The sequence below is a fragment of the Pelmatolapia mariae genome, linkage group LG14 (genome assembly GCF_036321145.2).
Source record: "Pelmatolapia mariae isolate MD_Pm_ZW linkage group LG14, Pm_UMD_F_2, whole genome shotgun sequence".
NCBI classification, from domain to species: domain Eukaryota; kingdom Metazoa; phylum Chordata; class Actinopteri; order Cichliformes; family Cichlidae; genus Pelmatolapia; species Pelmatolapia mariae.
In genome coordinates this window covers 1,716,879-1,743,384 of record NC_086239.1, presented here as the reverse complement: position 1 = coordinate 1,743,384, position 26,506 = coordinate 1,716,879, and the positions used below count along the sequence as shown (strand labels likewise).

Here is a 26,506-nt window from a genome sequence, read left to right as displayed (position 1 = left end):
AATGGGCGACAGGTGAAGCAATGCCAGCACAAATGGAAGCTCAACTGTGTCGAGGTTGATCACGATTTTTGCGCAGTGCTGTGCATCTACAGTTTTTTAGGGTCTCTAATGTATTTATATGTAGGAGAAGCAGAAATGTTTAAAATAATGGATGTTTATTTGGATTTCACTTTCTCCCACAAAACCCCCGCAGGTGACCAAGTCTGTGTGCCAGTCAGTAAAACTGGATGGTAACATTTGTTTGGAAACGTGACACCTTGAGCTGTTCCACAGCACGCTCAGCTGCATCTTCGAATGTTTGGAGAAAGCAGATTACCTCCGACAGGACAAGGCAGCATCTCTCCATCCAGCCGGGCCTCCACATCTCCGCCGCTGCAGCTGTCTCCTGGTACCTTCCTGTAGCTGCAAGAGGGAAATAAAAGAGCTTTCATCTGTCAGCAACTCGGCGGCGTCCAAACAAAAACAGTGAAAAAAAGGAAGAATAACCAGGAAGGACACATTCAGTTACGTTGGTGTCGTTACTGGATCAACAAGGTTCTAATTTCAAGTGACCAATCACATTGTAGTGATGTCATAGTTTTGTGATGTGGAAACATTGTCACCCACACTCCCACGACCCCGACCCTAACCCTAACGTCCAGCCCCGACCCTAACCCCCTCCTTTTTGGGATTTTTTCTTGAGTGGACATCGGAAGGTTTTTTTTCCAAGTCGCAAAACTATGACATCATAACAATGACCAGGATCAACATTACACATGACAAATCACAGACGTCACCACGTTGATGCAGGAACAACATGAGGATATCTGACAGAATCACTACAGTGTTCATAGCATGGGAGTTTTCTTCCAACACAGTTTGATTAAAAATATACGGTTTAATAGATTTAGATTCCTCTTTAGCATCCATTACTCCATTACTGCTGTGGACGACGGCATTATGCTAAGAAACTGCAGAAGAAGAACGGCAGGCTCTGCATTCCTGCACGTTAATAACAGCAGTTTACCCTTTGCTGCGGCGGTAGGTAGTACCAACAGGACAAGGAACGGGTGGAGCGTAGAGGTCGCCCAAGAACTCAGGGTCAGGCACGCACACCTGAAGGGACAAGTCCTCACTCAGCTTAAAGCCATAGTCACTGAAAGGAGGAAGAGGAGGGGAAACAAACAATATAGTGAGTTTCAGCACGTCCCAATAAAGAAAAACAACACAGTATTTAACCCACGTATACACAGGGGGGTAGTCCTGCTTTTCTTTTCATTATTCTTGTTAATGCATCCTTTCAAATGAAATTTAACCTCTGCATCATAACATCAAGTCCTGGTGATATATCATTATGAAATCAATCATGAAAAACCTGATATGTTCAGATATGGAGTAGAAAAAGAACTGATTAAAAAATGAAGACTTCTGAAATCAAAGGCCTGGAGAGTTTGTGGACTTTGCAAAGGCGTTCCACTCACCACTCGTAGTCCTGGCGTGTGCAGGAGCAGTTAGAGACGGTGACCGGCCGGTCAAAATCCTCTCCATTAAAACACGTAGCGTGAGGCGCTCGCCTTTTGAACGTTATCTCTCTGCCCAGCAGACACTCATTACCGTGCTCGTCAGATGGGGACCAGTGCTTGTAGTCCTTCTCAGAACAAGGCACGCCTAAAGAAACATCCAAGGAAAAGTAGACATGATGTGGATCTGACAAATGAGTTGAAATAATCTTGATGGTATATTTATAAAGTCAGTATTTCTAGATAAACCTTTCTGCTAGTGTGTGTTGCTAAGTATTTATCCTTTGCCTTTCTCCTAGCTTTCATTGTTTCAAGTTACATATTTACTTTTAGAAGTAAATTAGCATTATAGTTATCTTCTATTATTAAATTGGAATTTTGGTGATTAGAAATGACTTGGCTTGTTTTTGTACGACTTCCTTCTTTGAATTTTATTTAACCTTTAATTTTATTTATTTATTTTTTACACAGTAACACATTTTTAAATGATAGAAACTTTTTAATAGTGTTAGCTGCTACTAGAATTTGGTGATTATACATTAATTTATTCCCAAGTTAATAATCAAGTGTCTCTGTAAACCATTACTCCTTACTAGCCCTAGGGTCTTCTGTAATTAATGAAATGTAGTCCGCTTAGTTAACAAAAGCAAACAGCTAGCATGTGCTTTCTGGCTATTTTAGCTAAAGTACAATCTTTGTAACAAAAATGTAAAGTAAGTTTATTTTTGGTGCATGAACAGTAGTTGTGTGCAACATTGCTACAGTGTATTACATTTTGTTACAGTTCATTCTCCCTAAAAACTCTGGATGCTATGCTATCACTAGCTACTGTCATTATATGCTAACCAAGCGCACGTTGGCTACATACATGAACTTTAGGTGCTACAAGCAAATGTTACAGATCTTATAACAATTTTATGATTAACGAAATTCATTTCTGTCATCTAAATTATTTCATGTAGCTGCTGAGTTATGCTAGTTTTAGCTACAGTTACTACATGAGGTTATTAATCAGCGAACCAACCTGCAAGCATGCATCATCACTCTACAGCCATCTGAAATATCTCTGGACACTTGTTTGGACGATTATACGGAAGCACTATATGAATTGCTTACTTATTTTCGGTTTATATAAGAACTACGTGTATAAAATCAAAAGTTACAGATGACTACAAATCACCCCTACAGTATTGGCTTTAGTCTAAACTTAGAAATAACTGTTTCTGCATTTAGCTGTTGTTGCTAAGAACTGAAGATCTCCATTCTCAATCGTGGACCTACCCAGAACGTCAGAGGTGTTGACCTGCAAGATGAGCCAGCTGTGTCTCTGCTCGGCATACGAGCCAAAAATGGTGAAGATGGTGCTCTTCTCTCCGGGCTCTGTCAGCAGCTGGTAAACGTACACTTCCTTTTCTGAGAACCGAAAGTCGGTCCACGTCTCGCCTTCATTGGTGCTGAACCTGACAGGGGTGTGGTATTATTAATGACCGTATCTTCTAAATGTGTTTGGTAGCAGCCTCTCACGTACTGTCGACTAAACATACTGAGTAATGTTTGATCACCAAGGTTACCAAGTTATCAGCTCATCTGCTGCATGCCCACTCACTCACCGAGGGAACAACAGCAAGACAGAGAAGACGATCAGATGAAACAAACAAACATGAGTTAATATCAAATTAAAGTGGGAGCACGACGTGTATTAAAAGTCGGGCTTAACCCATAATAGTGACATTTGTATGTATGAAGGTAAAATCGGGTTACTGAGTAATCAGGGAAAGATAAAATGAATTATGGAAATGAAGCCAACTGGATACATATTGTTATAATACATCACTTTCATGAATTAAAGTTGGCTGCAAGGTGTTGGCACAGAGGTGTTTTAATCTAGTTCTGTTTATTAGTGGAAGGATTATTCGCTGTTTAACTCCAACAGGCAGCTTCACATTCACACAGTCTGCTCCTGCTGGCTAATGGGCACGACCACACGGTAGGTGCCGTTTATGTGCTCCGCCTGCCAGATTTCTTAAAGCTGTCACAAGTTAACCTCTCTGGGTTTGAAGCTCCTGTCCGATTCATTTCCTCGGCTAGAGGAAGTTTAGGGAAGCCATCTGGACTTACTTCAGTTGTGTGGTGGGGCCTCCTTGTGCAATAGCCATCAGGATGCCGCCATGGTCACCCCAGGTGTAGAAATGAGGGCCTGCCAATGCCTAGATTACCACAAGCAGTGTCAGTGAGACATACTGTGCTTCACAGGGTTGAAGAAATTTAGTGTAAAGACATCAGTGCTGTTGTGTGGACTAAACGGTAGAGCTTTAAGTGATATCGACGTTCATCTAACAAACAAAAGATTCCCAGTTTGATCCTGGAGGGGGAGACACATGTCAGATTCATCTGACACATAAGGAACCTGATTATAGTGATGTGTCTGATGTCAGGCGGCAATAAAACTACTTTAGTGCTACTTCTAAATAATCAAAGTCATAACAATCCCCATCAATCTGCTACTAAAATTAAAGACCGTAGAGTATGAGACTAATGAAGCACTAATTACTTTTAAAAATATCATCGATGTCCTTTGAACACTAAATGAATTAACAGTAACGTCCTTTCATGACATGTGGGCATGAGAACATCAGTCGTCAACGAAAGCTGAATAAAGCTCGACCCTGTCTACAGGACGGAGCCTGAATGTTGACATTTTCTTTGACACACAGTTTAGCCGTCTCCACTGTTCTTGTTGTTCTCAGACTCTGCACTGACCTCTCTCCATTGGGCTCCAGCGCTGCTGGATACATACACATTGGGTTTGTTGGCCAAGTTCCTGCCAACAGATCCTGCAATCAGAAGACAAAAAAGGCCTTTAACACACTCTGACTCCATATGATCGCTGCTTTTGTAACTCCGGAGTTTAAGCCAGAGCATTTTGAATCTTTTCATGCATGTGGCATTTGTATCTGCTGGAAATGAAATCCTCCAGGAACAATCTGCTTAGAACATTTTATAAAATACACAATGAAAATAAAAAATTATAAAACATGAGAGGCCTGCTTGAATCCGCCTACAGATGCTGAGATCCATCTGTAGTTCTGGAAACATCCACTAGGGAGCCAACATTGTTGTCCTGTGTTGGGGCATTGTTCTGATGCTGAGTGTCACATAGAGGCTGACATGTTTTACTTTGTCGTAGCCTACCGTGATGAAACTAAACGTTAGAAAGTTAAAATAATTATCTGCTTAGCTAAAGGCATTAGCTATTATTTAAAATGTAGCATGTTAGCATTATCAGCGACACAAGCAATGTGACAGCTAATACAACCTCACACAGCTGCTACAGCAGCGGCACTTTTTAGTGTTTCTTTAGATAACAACTGCAGCTTTATCACAGGGCTAATAACGAGGAAGCAGAGATTAGAAGTAGAGTAGATTTAGAAAACTTGAATATAGAGCAATAAAAAAAAAAACAAGAGTGTGAAAAAGAAAATGTGAAGCAGACTGAAAAGACTTTTTTACGCTTTTTTACACAACGTTTATTTGCTCCAGCGCTGTTACACATTTGCACGACAGGTAAAATTTACTTTGGAGTTTGGAAGTTGGGAAGAAATTTTTATATCTTAGCCCAAATGCCCTCCAACATGCGTGTTAGTGTATCCCCCCATCTATCAATCAGGAAAAACCGGCTGTGTGGACTGGATCAGGACCATCATTCTCTGTGTTTGACACTCGAGAACAGACAACATCAATCATATTTAACAAATATTTCAGGGTGAATGACAGAAGCACAGATGAGATTGAGAGCAGCATGGCTGATGTGTCTCTGCTCAGGGCTGTAATAATGCCTCTGAAATGAATTTGGTTCTTTCTCCCAGTAAAACGGGCTGATGAAACAAAACATTAAATATCATCACAGAAAGTGTCAGAGAAAAAATAGCTGCCACTAATTACAGCATCCTGCACGTCTGCGACAGAAACACAGTGGGTTTTAAATCAACCAATTTGTGATTAAAGTGCAGATTTAATTAAAACAGTTTTACTAAAGTTTTACACGACCTGTATAAGAATGATAATTTTATACACAGCGCCCCATTTTCACAGGTTCAACATTAATGTGAGAACTGAATGACAAACATGACCTGCTCTCTTTTTGTTCCACAAATGACTTTTTGGTCAGTGCTGCAAAACCAGTGACCTTTGTAGCACCAGTGCTATAAGCTAACACAGTTAACGTACAGTCCTGCGCGCAGACACACACACAAACACACAAACTCATTAATATGAACACAAACCAAACCCAGAAGATAAAACACTCGTGTTATCCTATTAACATCACAAACCCTTTCAAGAAGACAGAATAAAGGTCATTTTTATGCCTTTGTTTAGATTGCATATATATATTTATTTTATTTGACTTTGATTGTACAAGGAGCTGGAGCACTTTGTTATTTTAGCGTGAAAGCACCACGAGGTAGAGGCTTTCCTCGGAGACGGGAGGTTCCCCAGCATCAGTTCTTTGACCCTGACTTCTGTAGGAGACCAGATTATGCCTGGACTCTGGCATGAGCTCTGATTATTATTGCGTAGAAGACAACTGCAATGAAAACCGCTGGAGATTTAAGACAGCAACAACTGAATATGGATTTCAGTCCCACGAAACTTGATACATAAAACCTGAGCGTAACGATGACCTCGAACAACTAATGAAGGTTTTAACAGGACCGCAAAGCGGGACCAGCTGGTCAGCTTGATTAAATTGATACTGGACTTGGCTGCAGACCAGTGCATCACACCCTTGGAGGTTCTCCAGCATCACTTCTTTGACCCTGGACTCTCTAAGAGTTCCCCTTACATGGACGGGAGGACACAGGAATAAAACCCTGTGATCTCTCAGCAATCGTCTTTGTTGTTTGTGTTGCCAACACTCGAGGGGAACCGGCAATTCTAGTGAACATTATTTTAAAAATCTTTAAAGAAAGCCACCAAACAAATACAGTCTTGAACTTCAGTTCGGCACAAATCCATCACCTAATCACTGCGTCGAGGTCTTACTAATATCAAAGGGAACAAATATTCCCGGGAATTACTGTGGGACAGTCAGTCCTTGTACACCATGTTAACAGAGATAAGGTGGATACAAAATATATCTTAAATAAACCAGCCTTCAACATCAACTCATTCTTTAAACATACTTGTTGACGTCAGAGCTACTCGTCAGCCTCTTAGCACTTACACCTGTGGTAGGAGTCTGCGTATTTTCAGAAAAGTTTCAGAATGTTAGTAGCTGCACCTGTGGTATTGATTTGAAAATTCTACATCGCCTTGTTCTGGAGTTATCGCATTCATTGGGTGTCCAAATTAAATCGCGAGTTGTCACAAGATTTTCAGAAAACCTGGCCTCTGTCATCAAGGTCACTAAGATTTGAACACCTGGTGTCAATTTCAAAGTCCTATTTCACCTCACAAACTCACAGATCTGCATGACCACCCACCTGCCTGGCGGAGTGAAAACAACCTGTACTCAGCAGAGACGGTAAAAACGATCCGAGAGTTTTCCAAGGTAAAGAAATGAGATATTCTTCAGTAGCCAGGGTGTTTGTGTACAGCTGCAATGTTTCTGTGTTAACTTTAAAAACGAGGTGACTTTCGCGATAATTTTAAAGAGGAATGCACAACTTTGTCATTTAAAATTCAAACTTGCCAACATTTCTATGTCGTGTTGTGTTTCATCTTGATTTTATCATTTTTTGGTTTATTTAAATTTTCATATGGTGTGTGTTATTCTCTGTGGTTTTTCTTGGTTTCGTCAGTGTTTTAACAGTCTGACTGTTTACTTTGATAGTTTATGCTTTTTCTAAACATTATCGTGTTTTATCTCAGTTTTTTTTTTTTTTGTTCTTTTGGATTCTCTTGATAGTCTTATGTGTTTTGTAGACGTTCTTGTGTTGTGTAAATGTTCCTGCATGCATTTTAAATATCATTACAATATCTTTTCTTGTATTAAATAAATTGAACTACAAAGACAATAACAGACCGACCATAACTGACACCAATCGAAGCCAACAATAAAACAATGAGAAACTTCGACAGTGAAACAGGACGGATGGGGGCGGGATCCAGGTGGGATCTACAGCAACTGAAGGATTTGTTGCCAACATCATGATTCCGTACCAGGAAAACTGCGACGGTTTCATGTGAGGACTTTGGGCTCGGAGACGTACCCGATGTCACTGAGGTGGTTTTAATGTTGGTGTATACTCACAACACAGACTAATCAATGATATTTAATATTTTGTAAATAAGAAGTTAAACTGCATTTAACTAAAGTGTTTCCTGTGGTGGTCGTGCATGTTCATCCCTGCACTCAGGACTGTGTTTGACCCGTCAAGTGCCCGCCGGGTGCTGCAGCAGTAATTAGCCCATCTATCTAAGAGAGCGATAATGAAGCACATGGTGGCAGCAATTGGCAGTGCTCCTTCCTCCTGGTCCGCTCACCCTCCCTTTTTCTTGCATTCTTTCCATGCCCATCATCTAATAAGAATTTAATTAAAGAGACAGGCTGGTTTCAGTCTCCTAAACACTGCAGAGTATCAACAAATCAGTGCTCTCGACCAGCTGTGACGAGGCAGAGACAACTCAAACTGCAGCCATAATTTCTCTGCAGCACTGAGATTGTTTCCACTTCGCTCTGAGGAATTCATCAGAATTCAACATGTGGTAACAGTTTTCACATTATTTATGTCTTTGAGATTTAAATTGCAACTGTGTAACTGTAATGAGAAGCAGGACAGATGTTTCAACAATGACGCATGAAGCAAGTTTCTAGCAGATATGTCACAAGGTGCAATCCTATTTCCTGTGTTTTCAGCAATACAGGAAGTGGCCACATACTAAGAGAGACAGAGGCATCTCAAACATGACAGACTTGTTGCCTTGCACTGGATATTTGTATCAGTGTTATCATAAACCAAGAGGAAGTTACTGAAAAGTACAACAAGCCATCCTCCAACAGATGGCACTGAAACTCTCCTCATCTAGCTCTTAGGCTTTCGTCAAAGCTCGGGGACATTTCTTCCCTGTTCACAACAACCCCAGAGGTTTCTAGTAGTACAACTATAATTTGACTCGAGTTTGAAAGTTTAAGGTCACCATCTGTAAACTGAGTGTGAGACAAAAGTGTTAGACCCATTAAAATCTGTCAATGTTTTACTTCACTGCTTGTAGTCTACGTCCTACACAGGAAGGTCGAATGAGCTGGGGGAAAGAAATCTATTCATAATGAGGAATCCATGAAATCCAAGAAAAACTTTTATTCCGTGTTATCCCACCTGTGGCCATAATAAGTCCAGGTGCAGAATCCTTGGATAAAATGGGTATTCTTCTTAGCTGGATGTTAAACAACTGGCTCCAGCGCTGAGCCAGGTGAAGGGAGCAACCTTTACTGAGCTACAAGGGAAAAGCAGAGGAGAGAAAAGTTAGATGACACTTAGCTGTTCAATTCACAGGATTCATATCTACCCGATTTTAGCTTTTCTGCGACATCAGCAGTTCACTTTGGGGGATTGAATCTTACCCTAAGATTCCTGCTCGTGGTTAAACTTAGCTAACACTAGTATGCCTGCTAACACGAACGATTCAATTCAATTCAGTTTTATTTATACAGCGCTAAATCACAACAGTAACCTCAAGCCGCTTTATATTGCACAGTAGACCCTACAATAATCAATACAGAGACAAACCCAACAATCATATGACCCCCTATGAGCAAGCATTTGGCAACAGTGGGAAGGAAAAACTCCCTTTTAACAGGAAGAAACCTCCGGCAGAACCGGGCTCAGGGAGGGGCGGGGCCATCTGCTACGACTGGGTGGGGAGAGAACAAATTCCAGTTTAGCTCACCAAGCAAGTCTTTAGTGGTTAGCTAACTCCCAGGGCTGACCTGTTAGCTTAACTGGCCTTTTTCAAATTGCTTTATTAACTAATATTAAGAACTAACAATCGGCAAACTCATGCAAAATATATTATAACTAGCTGGTTAATCTTCTTGTTTGCTAACATGTCAATACTGAAATCAAGTGTGAGTGGAAATTTTAGTTGGCTAACCCACCAAACTGTTTCACCAGCTAACATGAGATGTGATACAAACTTGTGTTTACTGATTTTAGGTAGCAGTAACTGGATGCTCAGTCATTCATGTAAGGACATCCCAGAGACTTCAAGCTGTTCCTGCAGTCTGCCATCTGACATGACGTTTGCTCTCATGTACTAGCTTCAGATAGTTCTGGACTGAAGAGTCACTTGGGTGAGTAACAAAACACTGAAGATGCAACGTCCATATAAACAGCTTCAGCTTTCTTGGTTTATGAATGTGAGATTTTGTCTAACTTGGGAAACGAATTGGACTGAGAAAAATAATTTTGTTGCATCAGGTCAAATTCTTAGTTCAAATCATTATCAAGACATACAGAGGACGTCTACAGCCATCTGTAAGACACGGTGGAGGCTCTGTCATGGTTTGGAGCTGTGGTGTTGGAGAGCAAGAGAAAAGTGGAGAAATTATGAACACAAGACGTTCCAGCAGATTTGAGCTTACTGGTTCTGTTACTAGTCAGACAACAAAGTAATGTAGGACTATTAGTGGCAACTAATCAATCCATCAAATGGAAATCTGATGAAGTAATAGAAGTTTATGTTCCGTGCTTCAGTGTGAAAGAAACAACTGAAAGCAATAAGTTAAACTTGGCGTACCTGGCAGTCTATGGTTCCGCCCAGGCTGTCGGTAGCAGGCGACTGAAGCAACTCCCACGTCCCTCCCTTGTCGAACGTGATGACAGATCGCATGTTGTCCTCGCTCACAGAGCCGTTGATGAGCGTGGCGATGTAGACGCCCCTCAGCCCCTCCACACGGTGCAAGTCTGCAAACGGCTCATTGGCAAAATACCTGCGCAGCAAATGCAAACATGGTGGCAGGGTCAGAGAGGATCCAGGAATTCTATCTGAGGTGATTCTGTAATATTTAATGTCAAGGTAATTATCTATTTCTACAATACAAATTATCTACAATATTTAAAAGGAAGGAAGGAAAGATGTTTTTATTCAATGTGATCATATTTTCATTATTTTATTTCAATGATAGAGCTCTGGTTTGCCCCCCACCCTGTCCACTAAACACTGCTGTCAGTTTGTTTTTCTTAACTGTAACTTTTGCACACTTTCTCCTACCAGTCCTCCTAACACCTAATCCCAGGACCACCCTTTGGACCCTTTAAAGATGATTTCAGTCAGAACCACAGAAGCACAGAAAGTAAATTCACCAAGTTGTTCAAACGCAGAACATGAGGCAACTTTTACACACAGCAGAGAGAGGTAAACAGGAAGCATGAAACTCACAGTCTGATGCTTTGTTTCAGAATGAGTCATGAGAAACAGAAGACACAGAGAAGTGTTAACAGCAGACACTGTTGGATAAACAGAAACAATCAGCTTTGGCAGATAGCTAAGCCAACACTGCCTCTGCAAAACTAACACCAGATCTTCCTCGTGATTATGTAGAAGGCAAACAATGACTACAGCTATCAGTTGAATGCACTATTAGAAAAGGATGTACTGCTTTCAAGTGTTTGCAAAACCTATACTGTGACCAAGCATTTGTAAAGAGAACAAGAGGCCTTCCTGTCAGTTGCTGTGGTTTCTATGGGAACAACTCAATTACTGGCAAGGCTGCAGATAGTGCTCGATTTGTCCTGCAGGTACAGACTGCATTCATTTTTATCTGCTGGTACAATTTGGTTCATCATGTGATCTGCTCATTTACTTTTCTAAAGGAAAAGGGAAAAAAATCACTAAAGCATTTAAAGCAAAGAGCCAGCTGAGACGGTCCAGGCGCCTGTAAGGAGGCAGACTGGATGAAGGTGTTCCAGACACATTCAGCTGTGGGACCCAAACCCCTACAATGGTGAGCAAACGCATTCAGACCATTACATTAGTACCTTGTAGAGGCCCAGTTACAACTTTGAGTCTATTTACATCAGTCTGGATATGATTCTGCACACCTGGCTATGGCAAGTTTATCCCTCATGCTGTCCACACACTCTTTGTACTTGTGCAGTGCACAACCAACAGAAACAAAGAGTGGCAGGGAGCGGGTGCAAACAAAAAAAAAAAATGACATGGTTCATATAAGGACCCAGCAGGGACTGAACAGATCTCAATATGTTCCAAATCCACTGCAGTGCCCTCACCAAAGGATTTTATTGAAACTGGATTATGCGTTTTTAGTTAGCCTGACAATTTGTTAACGAGAGGTTTGCCCTTTTGTATCCAAACAGGTGTGTGTGTGTGTGTGTGTGTGTGTGTGTGTGTGCAGTACCTGATGAGTGTGTTGCTGCCAGAGCTCTCAGGACTGTAATACAGCACGTTCTCCAGCGACAGAGAGAAGGCGAGACCCTGTGTGTCTGAGATGTAGAGGTGTGTGACGTTGTTCAAGTGGTTCACACACACGAACACTTGGTCCTCAGATGCATCTGCTATGTAGTACTCCTGTGGGGGGGAAGGGGAGAGGGTCATCTATAGTTCACCGACTTAAAGGTCCGATTAGACTCGATGCTCTGAAATGGGAACGTGTTGTGTAATGTTTTTTTTAGAAATGGGAACAACGAATGCTCAGCTGTTATGTTTCAGTGTTTTTATTGCTGTTGCTGTCTGTGTGTGCTCCTCAAACATATGCTGACAACACGCATTTAGTCTTATATTGCGCCTTGGAAGTCTTTATTTCCAGGAGTTTCACCTTAATGAGTCAGTTTCAAAGTTTTGTGCTTACAGCCTGAGGCCTTTGGGTAATCGGTCACATGGCTCTCTGATGGATCAAATATGCATTAGTATGAATCAGCATCAAAGGCTGCATGCATGTAGCTGCAACCTGGAGCACAGATCACACATCCTGTTTAAAATGACAGAGCTGAAGCTGCTTTCTTAGCAAACCCTGTTTATAGCTGTGAACACACACCGAGTGGAACTCAGTACTTATTCAGGTACTCTCTGTAGCAATACTTTCTAATATCTACAGTTATTTAACCAAAGATCTGATAATAAAACATTTCATGAATAAATAAAGAATATCCTTATGTTTGTTCAAACTGACACTGTTACCATCAGCAGTAACAGCATAAAGACTTTGCACCACAGACTTTATATAAAAGCTGTAGCTACCATGACATCACACATAGTTTCAGGATGCATGTGTTGAAGCCTCAGCAAAAGATTTTGGTTCCCAACATGTTGGTTTTTGAAGTTCCTAGTTATTAGTTAACAGCTGTTTCTACAAACTGTGTCAGGTTAACTAAGTTCAATCAAAAACGTCTGAAACAAACAGTGACTTATGTTATTTATCAGTTTAAATGTTCCAGCACTACAAATACAGTTCAAAGTTACGAGTTGAGTCCAAGCAGCTGCGTGCTCCAGCCCACTGGTCGGTTAAATCAACCACTCCCATAATTTAAGCATGACAAATTTTTGAGCGAGTTTATAAAATGATAAAGCCTGTACACTTGTTATAAATTGGGAAATTAGCTAAAGAGAACTAAATGTTTTTTGTAGCAAGCTGTAAACATGTTAGCTTCTTGGCTAAGGTTGGGTATTTTAACATGACAGTCTAAGGTTTCACTTTAGGCATCAGCCTCCAGTGGCTGCACGTTTGGAAATGACACATTGGCTAACTTCTGCAGTCCTCAGTATTCGCTGTGTGCTTTGTACTACGAAACTGATTTAAGACCATCTGACAGGACTGTACCTTTGCTTTCTCACAGACAAATCTGTTGGGTAAAGCACTTCTGAACACAAGAAAAAACACTCACTGTGATTGGATGGCGGGTCATAAACTGGGCTGCTTTCATTGGCTGGCGGTTGTAGGACACCCAGAGCTGAACAGATGACGGTTCGTGGCTTCCCAACAGTTTCTGGACACAGATACAAATCAAATCACTCAACGTCTCCTCAGATTTAGTTTCTCGGCAGCTACAACTCAGAGTTGGCACACAGGCTTCATTCTAACGTAGAACTTCATGATGAAATCCCAACAGAACAAATGTAAAAAGCTTTGACGGCTTTTGGAAGACTGAGATGAACCGAAGAGGCTCTTCAGACCCCGAGGAACTTTGGACTATTTATTTTGCACGAGTGCCGTGTGTGGGCAAGGCCTGGAAAATGACCTGAAGAGACTCGGGATATGTGGACTGTCCTGATAATGTTTTGCTGCTTTGACATCCCCGCGGTACAGAGCTCAACAGCTGAGAGACAAATCATTAAAACGAGCTGATTTAAAAAGTCTCTCAGTGTAGAGAGAAACTCCAAGGGCACATCTTCACTGTCATGACCGTGTGTGTGTGTGTAGGCGCACACACACTGGATTAAAGTGTAATTGTCCTGACTCCTGTTGTCACAGTTGGTTCGTTATCGATTTGGCCTTTTTTAGGAGTCACACAGAGAAATCAGGATCTTTCTTTCAGTGATTTCTCGTCCGTCTGAAAGGAGAAAATAACTTCATGGACGGACAAACAGCATATTTTACATCCCACATAAAACTACTGGCTGCACTCATATTTCATAGTTTTCAAAATAATATTACTGTGTTAGTAATGTGCACCTCAGGCCTTCTGTAAATGACTCCATTAACATGTGTACAATATTAGGACTCCAGTATGGGCTGCTGCTCCAAACACAGCACTGACAGAACGCTTCACTTCTGGACGTCAGTGCAGATGTCCTATTCAAAATGAACAACTGAAATCTACAATATACATTTCTTCACAATGACACTTTTTCTGCCATCCTTTCCCGACTATCTCAGGTTTCCTGTTCTATGTTCACTAAATCAACTGTCCCTCGATACCTGACGATATCTTTGTTCTTCCAGGAAATACAGATCCTGCTTTGTTTTTCCTCTGGTAGCAAACAGAATGATCTCCTCTTTGCTCTAGTCTATGCTCAGAGATGTTTTCCTTTCTGTTAATAACCCAGCCCTCTGTGCCTATTAACGTTCCACTCTGTACTCCTAATTTCATTGTCTCCACAGCTCATGTACTCTGTACCTTTCCCGTCTCACCCTCCGCTCTCCTGGCTGTAAATTCAGTTTGCTGTTGGATGCAGTTCAAGTTTGCGGAGAGCCGAGCAGCTTCGTTATATTATTTCTGATTAGGCTGGACCACCCGGCTATAAGAGAAACGTCCTCTAGAGAAAGAAGGTTTTAAAAGAATAGTGAAACGAGGTAACTGCAGTAAGAGAGGCAGGGAAAAAAGATTCTGGAGTTGAAGAGAAGAATAGTGGGAGAGAGGAGCGAGCAGGAGCTCAGCTTTAGAAAGCAATAAAGACTGAACAAAGAAGTCAGGATGGAATTTAGAGAGCAGAGCTACACATGCAATATTCGTTTTGTCTGGACTGTCAGAATCCATGTCATGCACTGCTACACGAAAAAAGAGTCAATCCTAGATTTGTACCAGCATGAACGGGATGAGAACCTCTGACATGTTTTTGGGGGCAATAAACACTGAATGACTCATCACACCAAGTTACCAAATGACAGATAACTGTAGCCTAGCTTAATGTTCATAAGCTGGAAATGACATGAGAATCATAAAATATAAGCTTATGCATACAATGTAAAATTTTCTAATGTAAGAGCTAAATACTCAGTTTAGCTCAGCATGAAGATACAAGTAGCAGGAAGCCTGGCTTTGTCTGCAGGTAGAACAACAAAAAATTATAAAATGAATGTGTGCATCTATCAATTATAATAATAATAATATGTAAATAAATGATTCCAATCCATCAAAACTTAGATTTTTGTTTCAATTGTGGGTTTGGAAATGAATTTAGTTTCCTTCTTCACACTCCGTGTAATCACAGTTTTAATGTCAGTTTACTTTGTGAGTCAAGAGGAAAATTGGACTGTAGAACGTATTTTCACATGTAAGTGGCATGGCAACTATATATTTTTCCACTGTAACCACATATTCCCCTCCAGCAGCAGCTGTCAGCAAGCTTTGCATTACACACTGTTCCTGTTCTCTCAGATCCCTGAAACGAGAGATTCTTGGACCTGAGATCAACTCGGACCGGATGGCAGACACTAGGACAGCGTGAAATGGAACACAGTAGTCTACCAGAAGAATAAACTGTGACATACAGGAAGACTAAAATGTTATCCAAAAAAAGCCAAAAATTCACAAGAATTCTATCCTTGTGCCACATGTGTAATGGTGTGTTTTAAGGATGGTGGCGGAGTTCCACAGGGCTCAATTCTGGGTCCTCTACACAACACAAGGACTCGACTGTGTCCATCTACAATGGGTATGCTACCCAGCTATGAGCTTGTTGGGTCAACAAAGGGGGACCAACAATTTTTGTAACTTCAGAAAACCAACAATCCATCATGTACAGATACTCAGCAGTTCTCATGCTTTACCCGACTTTTTAGGTGGTGAGATATTCACCCGCCTTCAAATCCATCTTAATCAGCTGCTGTTAATAATAACAGACCAATAGTCTTGTCTATTAACATGTGTTAGCCCGAATATAATTGTTTTTATATTCTTTATTAACTTTCAATAATTATAAAACCAACATTAAAATGCTGTCAGCTAAATACCATCCAAAACTGCACTGTATGAATACTGATGTAGGTGTTTGTGAGGTCACAGTCTCTATTGTGTTTACCTTATGATCACTTTTACATTTGAAATGTTACGTTATCGTTGTGAAATATTAACAGAGGTTAAATAAAGTAGCAGAGGACAGGATCCTTTTATCCAGGACAGTCTACACGGACAATGTTATTATAAATAAATAAATGGGCAAAGCAATCTACTGACACTCAGACATATATTCAGGTCATGTGAGCCTGACCTTGATGAAGCGATACCCTCAGAATCTCCCCGTCATCAGAAACTACCCTCTGGTATTAAGGAAATCCCAGATGCTGAAAACATGTGTCTGAGTCTCAGTTAAGTTGCAGTGTTTGGCATTTATGTTAAATCTCACAGTTTTTTTCATGAACCTCTCTAAAAATAACACTCAAGTGCAGCCCTAACATGTCCTCGTACTTCCTGTTTGAGAAAACAGCCACAAGGTGACGTTTGTTAAAGACTAGATCAGAGAGAGAGAGAGAGAGAGAGAGAGAGAGCACATGTTCACTGTTGCGCTTTTCGTTGTTGTTTTAAGGCTGATATTTGATTACAATGAAAGCACCTGCACTGGCTGTGAAACGAGCTGGAAATGTCACGAGTAAATCCTCGGAAGCAGAAAACCTTCTGTTTGTTTCTCCAAACGCCGTGCACGAAGGCGACCAAAAACTTTGCTGCTTCGCTGTTATCCCCCCCCCCCATCGCTCAGGGATCACTGTTACATATTCATGATCCTTCACCTCGGGCACCGCCGTTATTCAGATTACACAGTGTAAAGCCAGCATGTTTGTCCTTTTATATCTGCAAATTCTCTGATCGAGATGGTTTTAAGTGTTTCTGTCCTTTTTAATGCAAATGCATGAAAACATCTGCGTGTATAGCATTTTAAAAAAAGATGAGAGAGATGAGCAACAACAACAAGTGCAACAATTAGTGTTTCTTTCATATCAACACCATCTGTGTACAGCTGGACAATATTGTTTATCCCCCTATGAAATCAAAAATCAGTGCTTTTTTAACACAGCAAGGGATTTTTAACATAGCATGAAGGGTTACCAGTTTTTTTTAGAAATCGTAATGTGGACAAAATAACAGAATTATGCCAGAAAGAAAATATGAGGTTCAATATTATTAGCCCCTGTGCAGTTATGTGCTATGTAATGCTCTACGCTTCGATAATAAAGATGAAACTGACGTTTTTTTCCAGTTTACACAATATTAAAACTTCAGCTGTCATTTGGTACAACATGCCAAAAACAAAAGAAATGACGATGCTCACAAAGCAAGAACTGGACGCGTCATCAACAAACTCAAAGCGAGCCGCTCGGTATATAAAACAAGGAAGTGAAAGAATTCAAATTTCTGGCGAAACGTGTTGAAAGACCCTGATGACTGACTTAGCCAAGGCAGGAAATTATAGTCTCAAAGAAAACAATCACAGAGACACAGACTGAGAGGTTACAGATGGAGAAAAACTCTGCAGCAGAGACACTTTCAAGCCAGGCTGAAGTATGTCAAGGACAAGCTGGAGAAAGATCATGACACTGGAAGCACATTGCTTGGTTAGGTGACTACACTAGAGTTTTTTTACTGCTTATTTTTGGAGAAAGAAGGGAGAGGTGTATAACCCAAAGAAGACCCTCCCCACGCGGTGGTGGGAGTATTACAGTGTGGTGCTTCAGTGGTCTGGATCTAGGAATCTTGTCAAGGTGGAAAGAATCACCAGGAAAGGAGCATGTGTGCAGATTTGAAAAGAAAACCTTACGGAAAACTGGTCCTGGGTGGCTGCTTTGTCTTTCAATGTGGCAACAATCCAAAACATCCTGGTAAAAAACTACCTACAGAAGATCAAAATGGGAGCTGTTGACTGGCCTGCACAAAGTCCTGACCTGAAACCAACTGGGATGATCTGAAGGCTAAAGTCTCTGCCAGAAGACCATCAAATCTGGAGGAGAGACTCAAAGAACAACAGGCTGGGATTGCTCTGCGTGAGACTTGTTGACAACTATAACAGCTGACTGCAGGCTGCTGTCCAGCAAAAAGGAAATCCAGCTCTTTGTTTACTGTAACTGGATTAATCCTTATTTATGTCATATTGTGCCTTGGTGTAGCCGCCCATGTAAAACGTTTGGAACAAGCTGCTTTAGCTACTTCCCTTCAAGCTAACTTCCTCCTGATTGGCTCCCCCTCACATACAGCATTTTTGAACAGGTGGGCGGGGCTTGTGTGCTCACAGCCTGAGATACGTGCCTGAGGAGACCAATATCTACTCTGTGCCATCATACAGAGACAGGGGTAGACAGACCAGCCTGAAACAGAGCAGTCTGAGCTCATGGGGGTCATTTGTAAATATACACTGATATTAATCACTCTGTATCAGCCACTGTAACAACTGCACATGACAGAGAGTGAAAAGAAAAGCATAACAGATTTAATTAGCTGGCTTTTGCGTGACGACTCTCCACACTGTCAAACTGAAAGCCAAATAAAATAAACTGATACGACGTATGGAGATGAAGGGTACGGACTAATGTGCAGACACTTAAACATGAGTAATGCCAGTATATTCAGAGGTAACATTAAAGACTGAAACACAGCTCTGAACAGCAGCTCATCTCTTCTGTGAAGTTCCTGTAGCGACTACACTAAATATGAGCTGAAGACTTCAGCAGTCCCAGCTACCACCAGCAGACTGGGTTGTAATGGGAGGCATCATTCCTCCACGAGGCTCCTCTTCCTGTTTCCTCTCTCTTTCGTTCCAGACAGAGTAGCACTATGGTGACCAGATAACCGCGGGCCTTATCGGTACTGCAGTTACATCTGCTAAAGCAGTTATCTTCCATGGCTCTGCTCAATGGGAGCAAAGGCTGAGGGCTCTAAGGTCTGATTAGCACTCTTTTGCTCAGGATCCCTATTGTTAAATAAAACCCTCCATTTCTGCTTCTTCAGTTAGCTAAAGCAGCTTGGTACTGCCCAAAGCACTAGTGATATTCAATTAATTTAATCCTATTAGTCCCAGAAAAAGAGAGACAAGGAGAGAAAGTAACTGAGACAAGACCCAAAGAGCGGGTCTTTTTATAGGTGGAAGATTTCAGATGCTAGCAGCGAGGGGCGAATAGAGCTGATGCTTTGTGACGGATTAGTCTGTATCTCCTCCATCCACATTATCCCCAGGGGTAGTGGCTGTACTCAGACCAGTGCTAGTCTATCTGACAGGTCCCATCAGCTCTGGAGGTCAGATGTCAGATACAGAGCTCGGAGAGGAGGGAGGTCACAGACAGTTCAATCACAACAACACAGCCCACTGTGCTGCTGAGAGAGTTAGTGTGTGATATCTGGTTAGAAGGAACAATAAGGAACAATCTTTAAACACTGCTTTGATTCCATAAAACAGCTGGGTTGTAGAGTTGTTTCAAAGATTTCTCCAACAAAAGCAAATAGTTTATTAATTATTACCATGACCGGTCGCCAGTCACCCAGGGCTAACACAGACACAGACGACTATTCGCACTCACACTCACACCTGTGGACAATTTATTATCACCACCTGACCTTAGCCCACTCGCTGCACGTCTTTGGACTGTGAAGCAACAGCGCTAACCACTGTGCCTAACTCATGATCGTGACTCACTGTCGTCACACCTCTGAACTGTTGGGTCAAACACACCTGAGCTTATCAGGAAGGATATCAGGCACGTTAGTCAGGCAAGTGGTCGAGAACATCGTGAACATCATACTTCAGCAAACACGCCCTACTAGCACTCCGACTGATGGCAACATTATTCTGGCCTGTTGTCCTCAAAGGCTTTCTTATCTTTTCCATGTCAGCAAATCCCACATGGATCAGAGTCGGGTCACAGACTCATTTGAGAAAACTTTGTTCTCCAATCTGAAACATTTTTTGGATTTAATATAATTTCTTTTGTCAGATGGGGAGACGCTGTTAAAACTAGTTCAAATGAGGCATCTGTTGTTGTCACTTGTTGACTTACTGTGTGACCACTAATGCTTCAGACAACACAGCCATCTGCAATCCTGACTTCCTCGTCTGATTTGTTGGTTACATGCAAAGATGTTTCGCATCGTGCGTCAGAGTTCATCCTCGAAACCCTGAGTCTGTGCGATCTGCATGAAATCAAAAGTGAAAACGAGTGACACCGCATCTGTAAAGTGTTTAAAACACTAACTTCTTTTTTAAAATCAGCAGTGGTGGAGATCTTTTTCAGTGGCAGCCACAAGTTTCATTTAGTAGTTTAGGTTAAAAAGAGTAATTGGGGCAATTTTTTTGAAGAAAACCACGTGCGTGGCTTTTCCCCAAACTCCTGTTTCCCATTCAGAACAGTAAATAAACCACAACAGTGTTTGAGGTTAACCCCTGGCCCTAATTGGACCACATCAGTAATTAGGAATAAGCATTAATCATTAGTTTTGACCGTGTTGGCCACGGGGAATTAATAAAGGGACTCCACGCTGCTGTATTTGATCACCTATAATCTGCATCAGCTGCATCTGTAATAACACAAGACACAAACAGACTGCGTTGCTAAGATCGTTTCATTCTCAACCAATCATTAATTTTAATAGCAGAAACCTGCGTACAGCTGCCCACAAGACCGATTCATGCTCACCGCTGCATCGACTGACAATGAGCACGCAGAGAAGTGAGAACACTTAAAACATGTCGGCACCGAATTACAGCAGCAGTGAGGCCTCGTGTAACTCTGGGGTGCAGCTACGAACATGAACTCAGTGTGATGAACCATCTGAAATCCTTCATGCCGACCTCCTTTGACAATCAACAGTTATCTGAACACTGCAGCTACAGGCTGCCGTCAGCCCACGGAGACGACACGGGACAAAGCCAGTCTGTTAGATGCAGGCTGCAAAACTCCAGATCATATTCACCATCTGCTCTGCTATCTGTCAGCAAGGCTTCCACTACACAAACACTGGAGATGAACAATGACAAACATACTGCGCTTCACATGCACCCACAGCCAAATATTGATCGACAGCGTGTCGTTATGCTGAGGTGGGAAACTGGCTGCTTAGTGCTCATTATACTGCAACAATTGTATGCAGGTGCTGAACAAGTAATGCAGCAGCTACCTGCAGCTGATGCACATCTGCCTAGTGTAGCTTGCATAGCTAGATTTAGATGTTAGTTGTTATTGGATATTTATCGATGAGTGACTAGTGTAGTCTGTGGTTTTTACAGTGTTATATGACTGGTTCACATTTCCTGCACAAACTGTAGCATCATTTCCTCCTTTTCTTTCATCTACACTCTGACAAGTACAGAGATGTGCTTTAATCAATACAAATGATCCAAAATGTAGACAAAGGGTAACAAGATCTTAGCATTTATGTCATCACTACCACAAAGGCAGATGTGCATACTATGTGCTGTCAATGTGGGATGAAGGTCTTTAAATTAGAGATATGTCATTCGTGTATCTCTCAGGAGACTGCAAACTTTTAATTATTTATTATTATTATCATTATCAGTAGTAGTAGCAGTGTTATTTCACTCAGAAGCTTCTCACTAAAACTACCACAAGGTTCTGGCTTCTCTCTTTGTGGAGTTTGCACGTTCTCCAGGTACTCTGGCTTCCTCCCACAGTGCACAGACATGCGTACGAGTATAAACTGTACTGTCCATAGGGGTAACTGTGACTATAATGGACTGTCTCTGTGTTAGCCCTGTAATGAACAGGGATCTCTCCAGGGTACGTCATTTTTTGTCCAGTGTGAGCCGGGATGGGACCTAGTCACCCAGCGACTGAGTTAGGAAATCGTTTCACGCCCAAGTTGGTATCCGGCCTCTTCAAAATGAGGTGGCTCAGTATGACACGTGAGAAGAAGGGAGTCAAACAGATTCACTGTGTGATTTAGGGGAGTGACTCACCTATGCTAAAAGGCTTGATAATTAAACGATCACCGTAAGTATAGGTTCTCTGCTTAACTTGTTTAAAGCATCGTTATTAAAGAGACCCACAGCCCTCTGTGTGCAGTAGTAATGAGACAACATTGTTGTATATACTATGTGCTGTACAGTTACTGACATACTCTACATTAAACTAGCCAGCTTATAACATGGGACCTGTCTTATTCTTGATTAGAGTAAAGAAAAAATACTGGAGTTGCCTTATGTAGATCTATGTATGGTATGAATTTCAAAATCCTGCGTCACCTTGTTCTAAATTTATTGCATTCATAAGTTTTTCAGAAAACTTGACCTCTGACCTGTAACCTTGAAGCAGAGGTCATTGAGATTCGAACTCCTCTGAGATTTTTAGCAGATACACCTATGATATCAATTTCAAAATGCTAGATAACTTCCTTCTCAGGTTTTCCATTCACAAGATTTTCAGAAAACTTGACCTCTAACCCTTGACCTTGAGGCCGAGGTCACCGAGATTCAAACTCATCTGAGATTTTGAGTAGATACGCCAATGATATCAATTTGAAACTCCTACGTCACAGCGTCCTCAAGTTATTGCATACACAAACTTGGGTGTTGCCCATCCGACACGTCGACGACATTGCCCCATCAGCCTTTTACACCTTACGGGTACCTGTTAGTGATTTGCCTTTGCTTTGTAGGGTAGCTTATTGAGTCAACTCAGTGTTACACTACAATAGATGGTGTTGTTATCCAAACTTTGATCACCCGGCCGGACCAGTGTTGTTATTTGGATTTCCTCCAGTACCCCCTCCTTAACTTTGAATCTTAACAGATTCTAGTCTGAGTAAGGTTATCTTTCCTGCTGACCCAATCAAGCCACTAGCTACCTAGCACAGCAGCTAACAGGCTAACCTTAGCTTGCTTCCTCTTTAATGGTGTTTCTATCAAAATAAAACCTGAAGCATCAATAATTCTTTTTCTTATAAGGAGTCTGTGTCTGGGTACCTGTCAGGAAGAAGGGCAGTGGTGCATAAATGACAAAATCACACTTCAGGCTGTTAAAAACACCCAGAATCCTCGGGGAAGGTCTCAAGTTTAAGCTAGAACCAGAAGCTTCTGTATTGTTAATGTTTGATGTAAAATGACTCCTTGGTGGAACACTACAGCAAATGATCAACTGTTTTCTAAACAGCATGAAGCCTGGAAACAGGTGGAGCAGCTAGCCTGGCTCTGTCCAGCCTGAAAGACGTACACCAGCCAACTCTTTTAAAGTTGTGCTGTGCCCAGACCTGACTGAGAAAGGATAAGGTGGCAGGAAACAGTATGGCTGTTTTTAGCTGTACCGTCTTACCAGGTTGGCAGCAATACCCGAGGAGCACAGAGCTCCCGCCTGCTGCCGCTCTAACATACTGTCCCCACGGTGAGCCCAAGGAGGGACACGGTTCCACCAGTCAGTTCATTGTTTACGGGAAAAGACTTTTCTACCTCGTTTAGTATTGACATGCAATCTGTATGCACAGATTCAAAACCTTTTATGTGCCCTGGAAAACACCATGTTTGCTCATGTGTCAGCCCTGACCAACTCATTTGTACGTAAAGATTAGATCAGGCACAACTGACCTGGTACAGGCACGTCTATGCTTCTAAAGGGTAATCTGATCTGCCTCTCCACCCCATTATTACGTTTGGTCATGGTTTCACTGCCGTTCCTTTTGTTATATTAATTTGGACACGTTGGGTCTTCTTAACTTGTTTCATTGTAGAGTTATAGTTCTGGTCTCAGAACCTGGAGATTCTGTTCTGTCTTATACATTTGTTATGAATACGACAAATACACATCAGAATGTGGTCAGTTAGCCAGACCTTCTGTGGAGCACGTTTCCTGCCAAACCAAACGAGTATAAGACCATTAGTAGCAGTAAGGCTAGCTTACAAATGGAGGACAGTTCCCTGGATTATATGATGACGTTTGCTGACAGCTGAGCTATACTTTCATCTGGTTTTTATTGTTATTTTAAATATCAAACTGCTATCGCTTCTCTGTCCACTAACAAACCAGTTACCAATCACTGGAACACAATGGTCTCCTTACCCGTGTGGTGGTGGCAAACATGTACTTGTCTCGGAGCTGGAAGCTGTCCACCTGCTCCAGGATCAGTCTGCGGTTCTGTTCACTCTGGAAGAAGTCAGTGCTGCTGAGTATAGTGGATACACCCTGGGGCTCATTTCTCTGGACCAGGACTGTGGTTGGGGGGTCGTAGGGTTCCACACCCCTGGGTTTAGGAGACAAGAGCAGGAGGTAAGAGACAAAGATGTATCAGAGGGAGATATTGAGAGAAAAGGTGAGGATAGGCGGGGAATGGAGAACATGAGAATAACACAAACACTTTTCATACTTAAATATATCCATTTATAATTGTAAATAGGCCTTAACAGATGGACATCAACCAAAGGTTAGGCAGGGCCTGTTCTGAAGCCTCACGCTGAATCATTTATCGATGACAGAATTACAGTTACAGCTGTTTCTGAATCTGAAACAAATTCACGTTCAGGACAACATTACTCTTCAGAGACGTCAATCAGAAAAGCAAGAACTAAACTCAGCTTTCACCCAGTGGTCTCACAGGCTTCACACAGACAAATGATTCCTTGTCAGTTTGTCATTTAATAATCCCGTTTTCAGGATAATAAATGTCAACACAAAACACTCTCAGGCTCTCAGGAAGTTCAAACTGAAAATATCCATCTGTGCGCCAACCTTGAAAAACTGCGTGGTCGAGCTATTTACGGCCGTTTCTGTTCCAGCTCGTGGCACACAGAGCCCGAATGAATGAAGGAGGTTCACTGCATCTTATCGTCTGCCTTCCAAATCAGCGCGTTTCCTGCCAGAGTCTCGAGAACTAAACAGAGAGAGCAGTGTCTCGGCTCGGCTCTGCCTCTGTGGCATTCATTCAAAGGTCCCTGTTCAACTGATGGACACTGTCTGGCCTGAGAGTGCGTGGAGAGCTATTCGTAGTCTGTCTCTGCTCCTTCCTTGGAATTAATCTGTGCCCTTTCTAAACACTTCCTAAACACCATTCTTACCCTGTTTTGGTAGTTTCTCTCTTTGTGTCAGGTCCGTATGGCATTCAAACCGAGCATTCGGAATGACAAGGACACTTTATCTGAGATACGACCACCAACAGCAAAGGTTTCTTTTAATAACAAATCTTTTCTCAGACCAGACATTTAGCACTGCAGGCCCAATTCTCCCACTAACATTAGAAAGCCAAAGTATGATTGTGCACACTGGATATCCCAGGAATGCAGCATGGACACGGACCCACCACATAACCTCCGTTGGCGATATTGCTCAACTCTCAAAAACAATGAATTATGACATGTAGTCAACCAGACTGTCAGGTTTTACAAGTTAACCGTAAAAGAAATTCCACGTCAATCAAAGCTTCATTTGATTTGAAGCCATTAAAAATGCTTCAACATAATCTGGCGTCATAGGTCACCGTGGCTTGTTCTTCAATCTCGCACCGGTTAGATTCCTGAGCGAGTAACAGTCCACATAGTGGTGAACATTTCAGCTGGTCTGTCTCTTAGTTGGTTTTGTTTCACAGGATATACTTTTTGGTTTTGTTCTTGCAGTAAAATTTGCTGTAATTTTACCTCGAGAACTTCAGACAGTTTATGGAGTCTGGCATTGGCCTTTCTCGCACATGGCACACTAGATGCAATTACACTGCAGAAAACACACATCGCAGGTCAGGTGGCTCCCCTGATAAAACTCGCGCCAGCGGGAAATGCACCCGACCTTTAGTTGCACTATTTATCAGCACAACCCGTCATAACAGAGGGGGAGGGCAGGTTAAAGACCATCCCACTAGAGACTGTGGATACCGCTCACCTGGTTGAGCCTGTGACCCACGTAGCAAAGGTACTTTAGGGGTCCAACCCAGACCAGCTATAATCTGCACTACTGTCGGCCTAAAAATGTTCAGAGCTGCAGCGCTTCTATGTGATATCTATTCAACGCCCCCCATTCTCCCACAGATCTTTGGTTTCCCTGTATATAGAGTTGATACTCCTTTTATGTGGGATTTGTATCATTCGTTGTAATCCATATGGCAGAAGAGATTGTACTTCTTATTGTACAAAATGGATTTTGCTTCTCAGTCTGTCTTCTAGCAGTGCGATCATAGGATTACCAGTTATGTGAGATTGTGGGGGGGTCCCACTGGTTTGGGTGGTTCTGAACACACCCAGCAGTAGACTGATAGTCAGGCTCAGATCGCTTTGGCTTACAGAGCCTTCAGACTGATGTGCAGCACAAAAGCAGCAGCCTCTTCTAAAGCCACAACAAACAGGATTAAACCCAAATTGGATGGAGCACCAGGGGCGAGCGTAAGATCAATCCTTATTTGTGTTGCTTTGGTCCTCAG

The 26,506-nt window shown here is 41.9% G+C and overlaps 1 protein-coding gene across 2 annotated transcripts in view; it reads right to left on the bottom strand.

Annotated features, from left to right (window-relative positions):
- sorl1 (sortilin-related receptor, L(DLR class) A repeats containing) overlaps nt 1-26,506 on the bottom strand; it is an 83,356-nt gene that overhangs the window by 20,581 nt on the left and 36,269 nt on the right. For both annotated transcript variants that reach the window (XM_063493010.1, XM_063493012.1), the window contains exons 6-16: nt 24,166-24,346; nt 13,343-13,444; nt 11,860-12,029; nt 10,239-10,431; nt 8,819-8,936; nt 4,260-4,333; nt 3,618-3,706; nt 2,781-2,959; nt 1,461-1,647; nt 1,007-1,135; nt 317-402 (exon numbers count right to left, since the gene is read on the bottom strand). In XM_063493010.1, the coding sequence (XP_063349080.1) occupies nt 317-402; nt 1,007-1,135; nt 1,461-1,647; nt 2,781-2,959; nt 3,618-3,706; nt 4,260-4,333; nt 8,819-8,936; nt 10,239-10,431; nt 11,860-12,029; nt 13,343-13,444; nt 24,166-24,346 (1,508 nt within the window). The remainder of the gene's footprint in view (nt 1-316; nt 403-1,006; nt 1,136-1,460; nt 1,648-2,780; nt 2,960-3,617; nt 3,707-4,259; nt 4,334-8,818; nt 8,937-10,238; nt 10,432-11,859; nt 12,030-13,342; nt 13,445-24,165; nt 24,347-26,506) is intronic.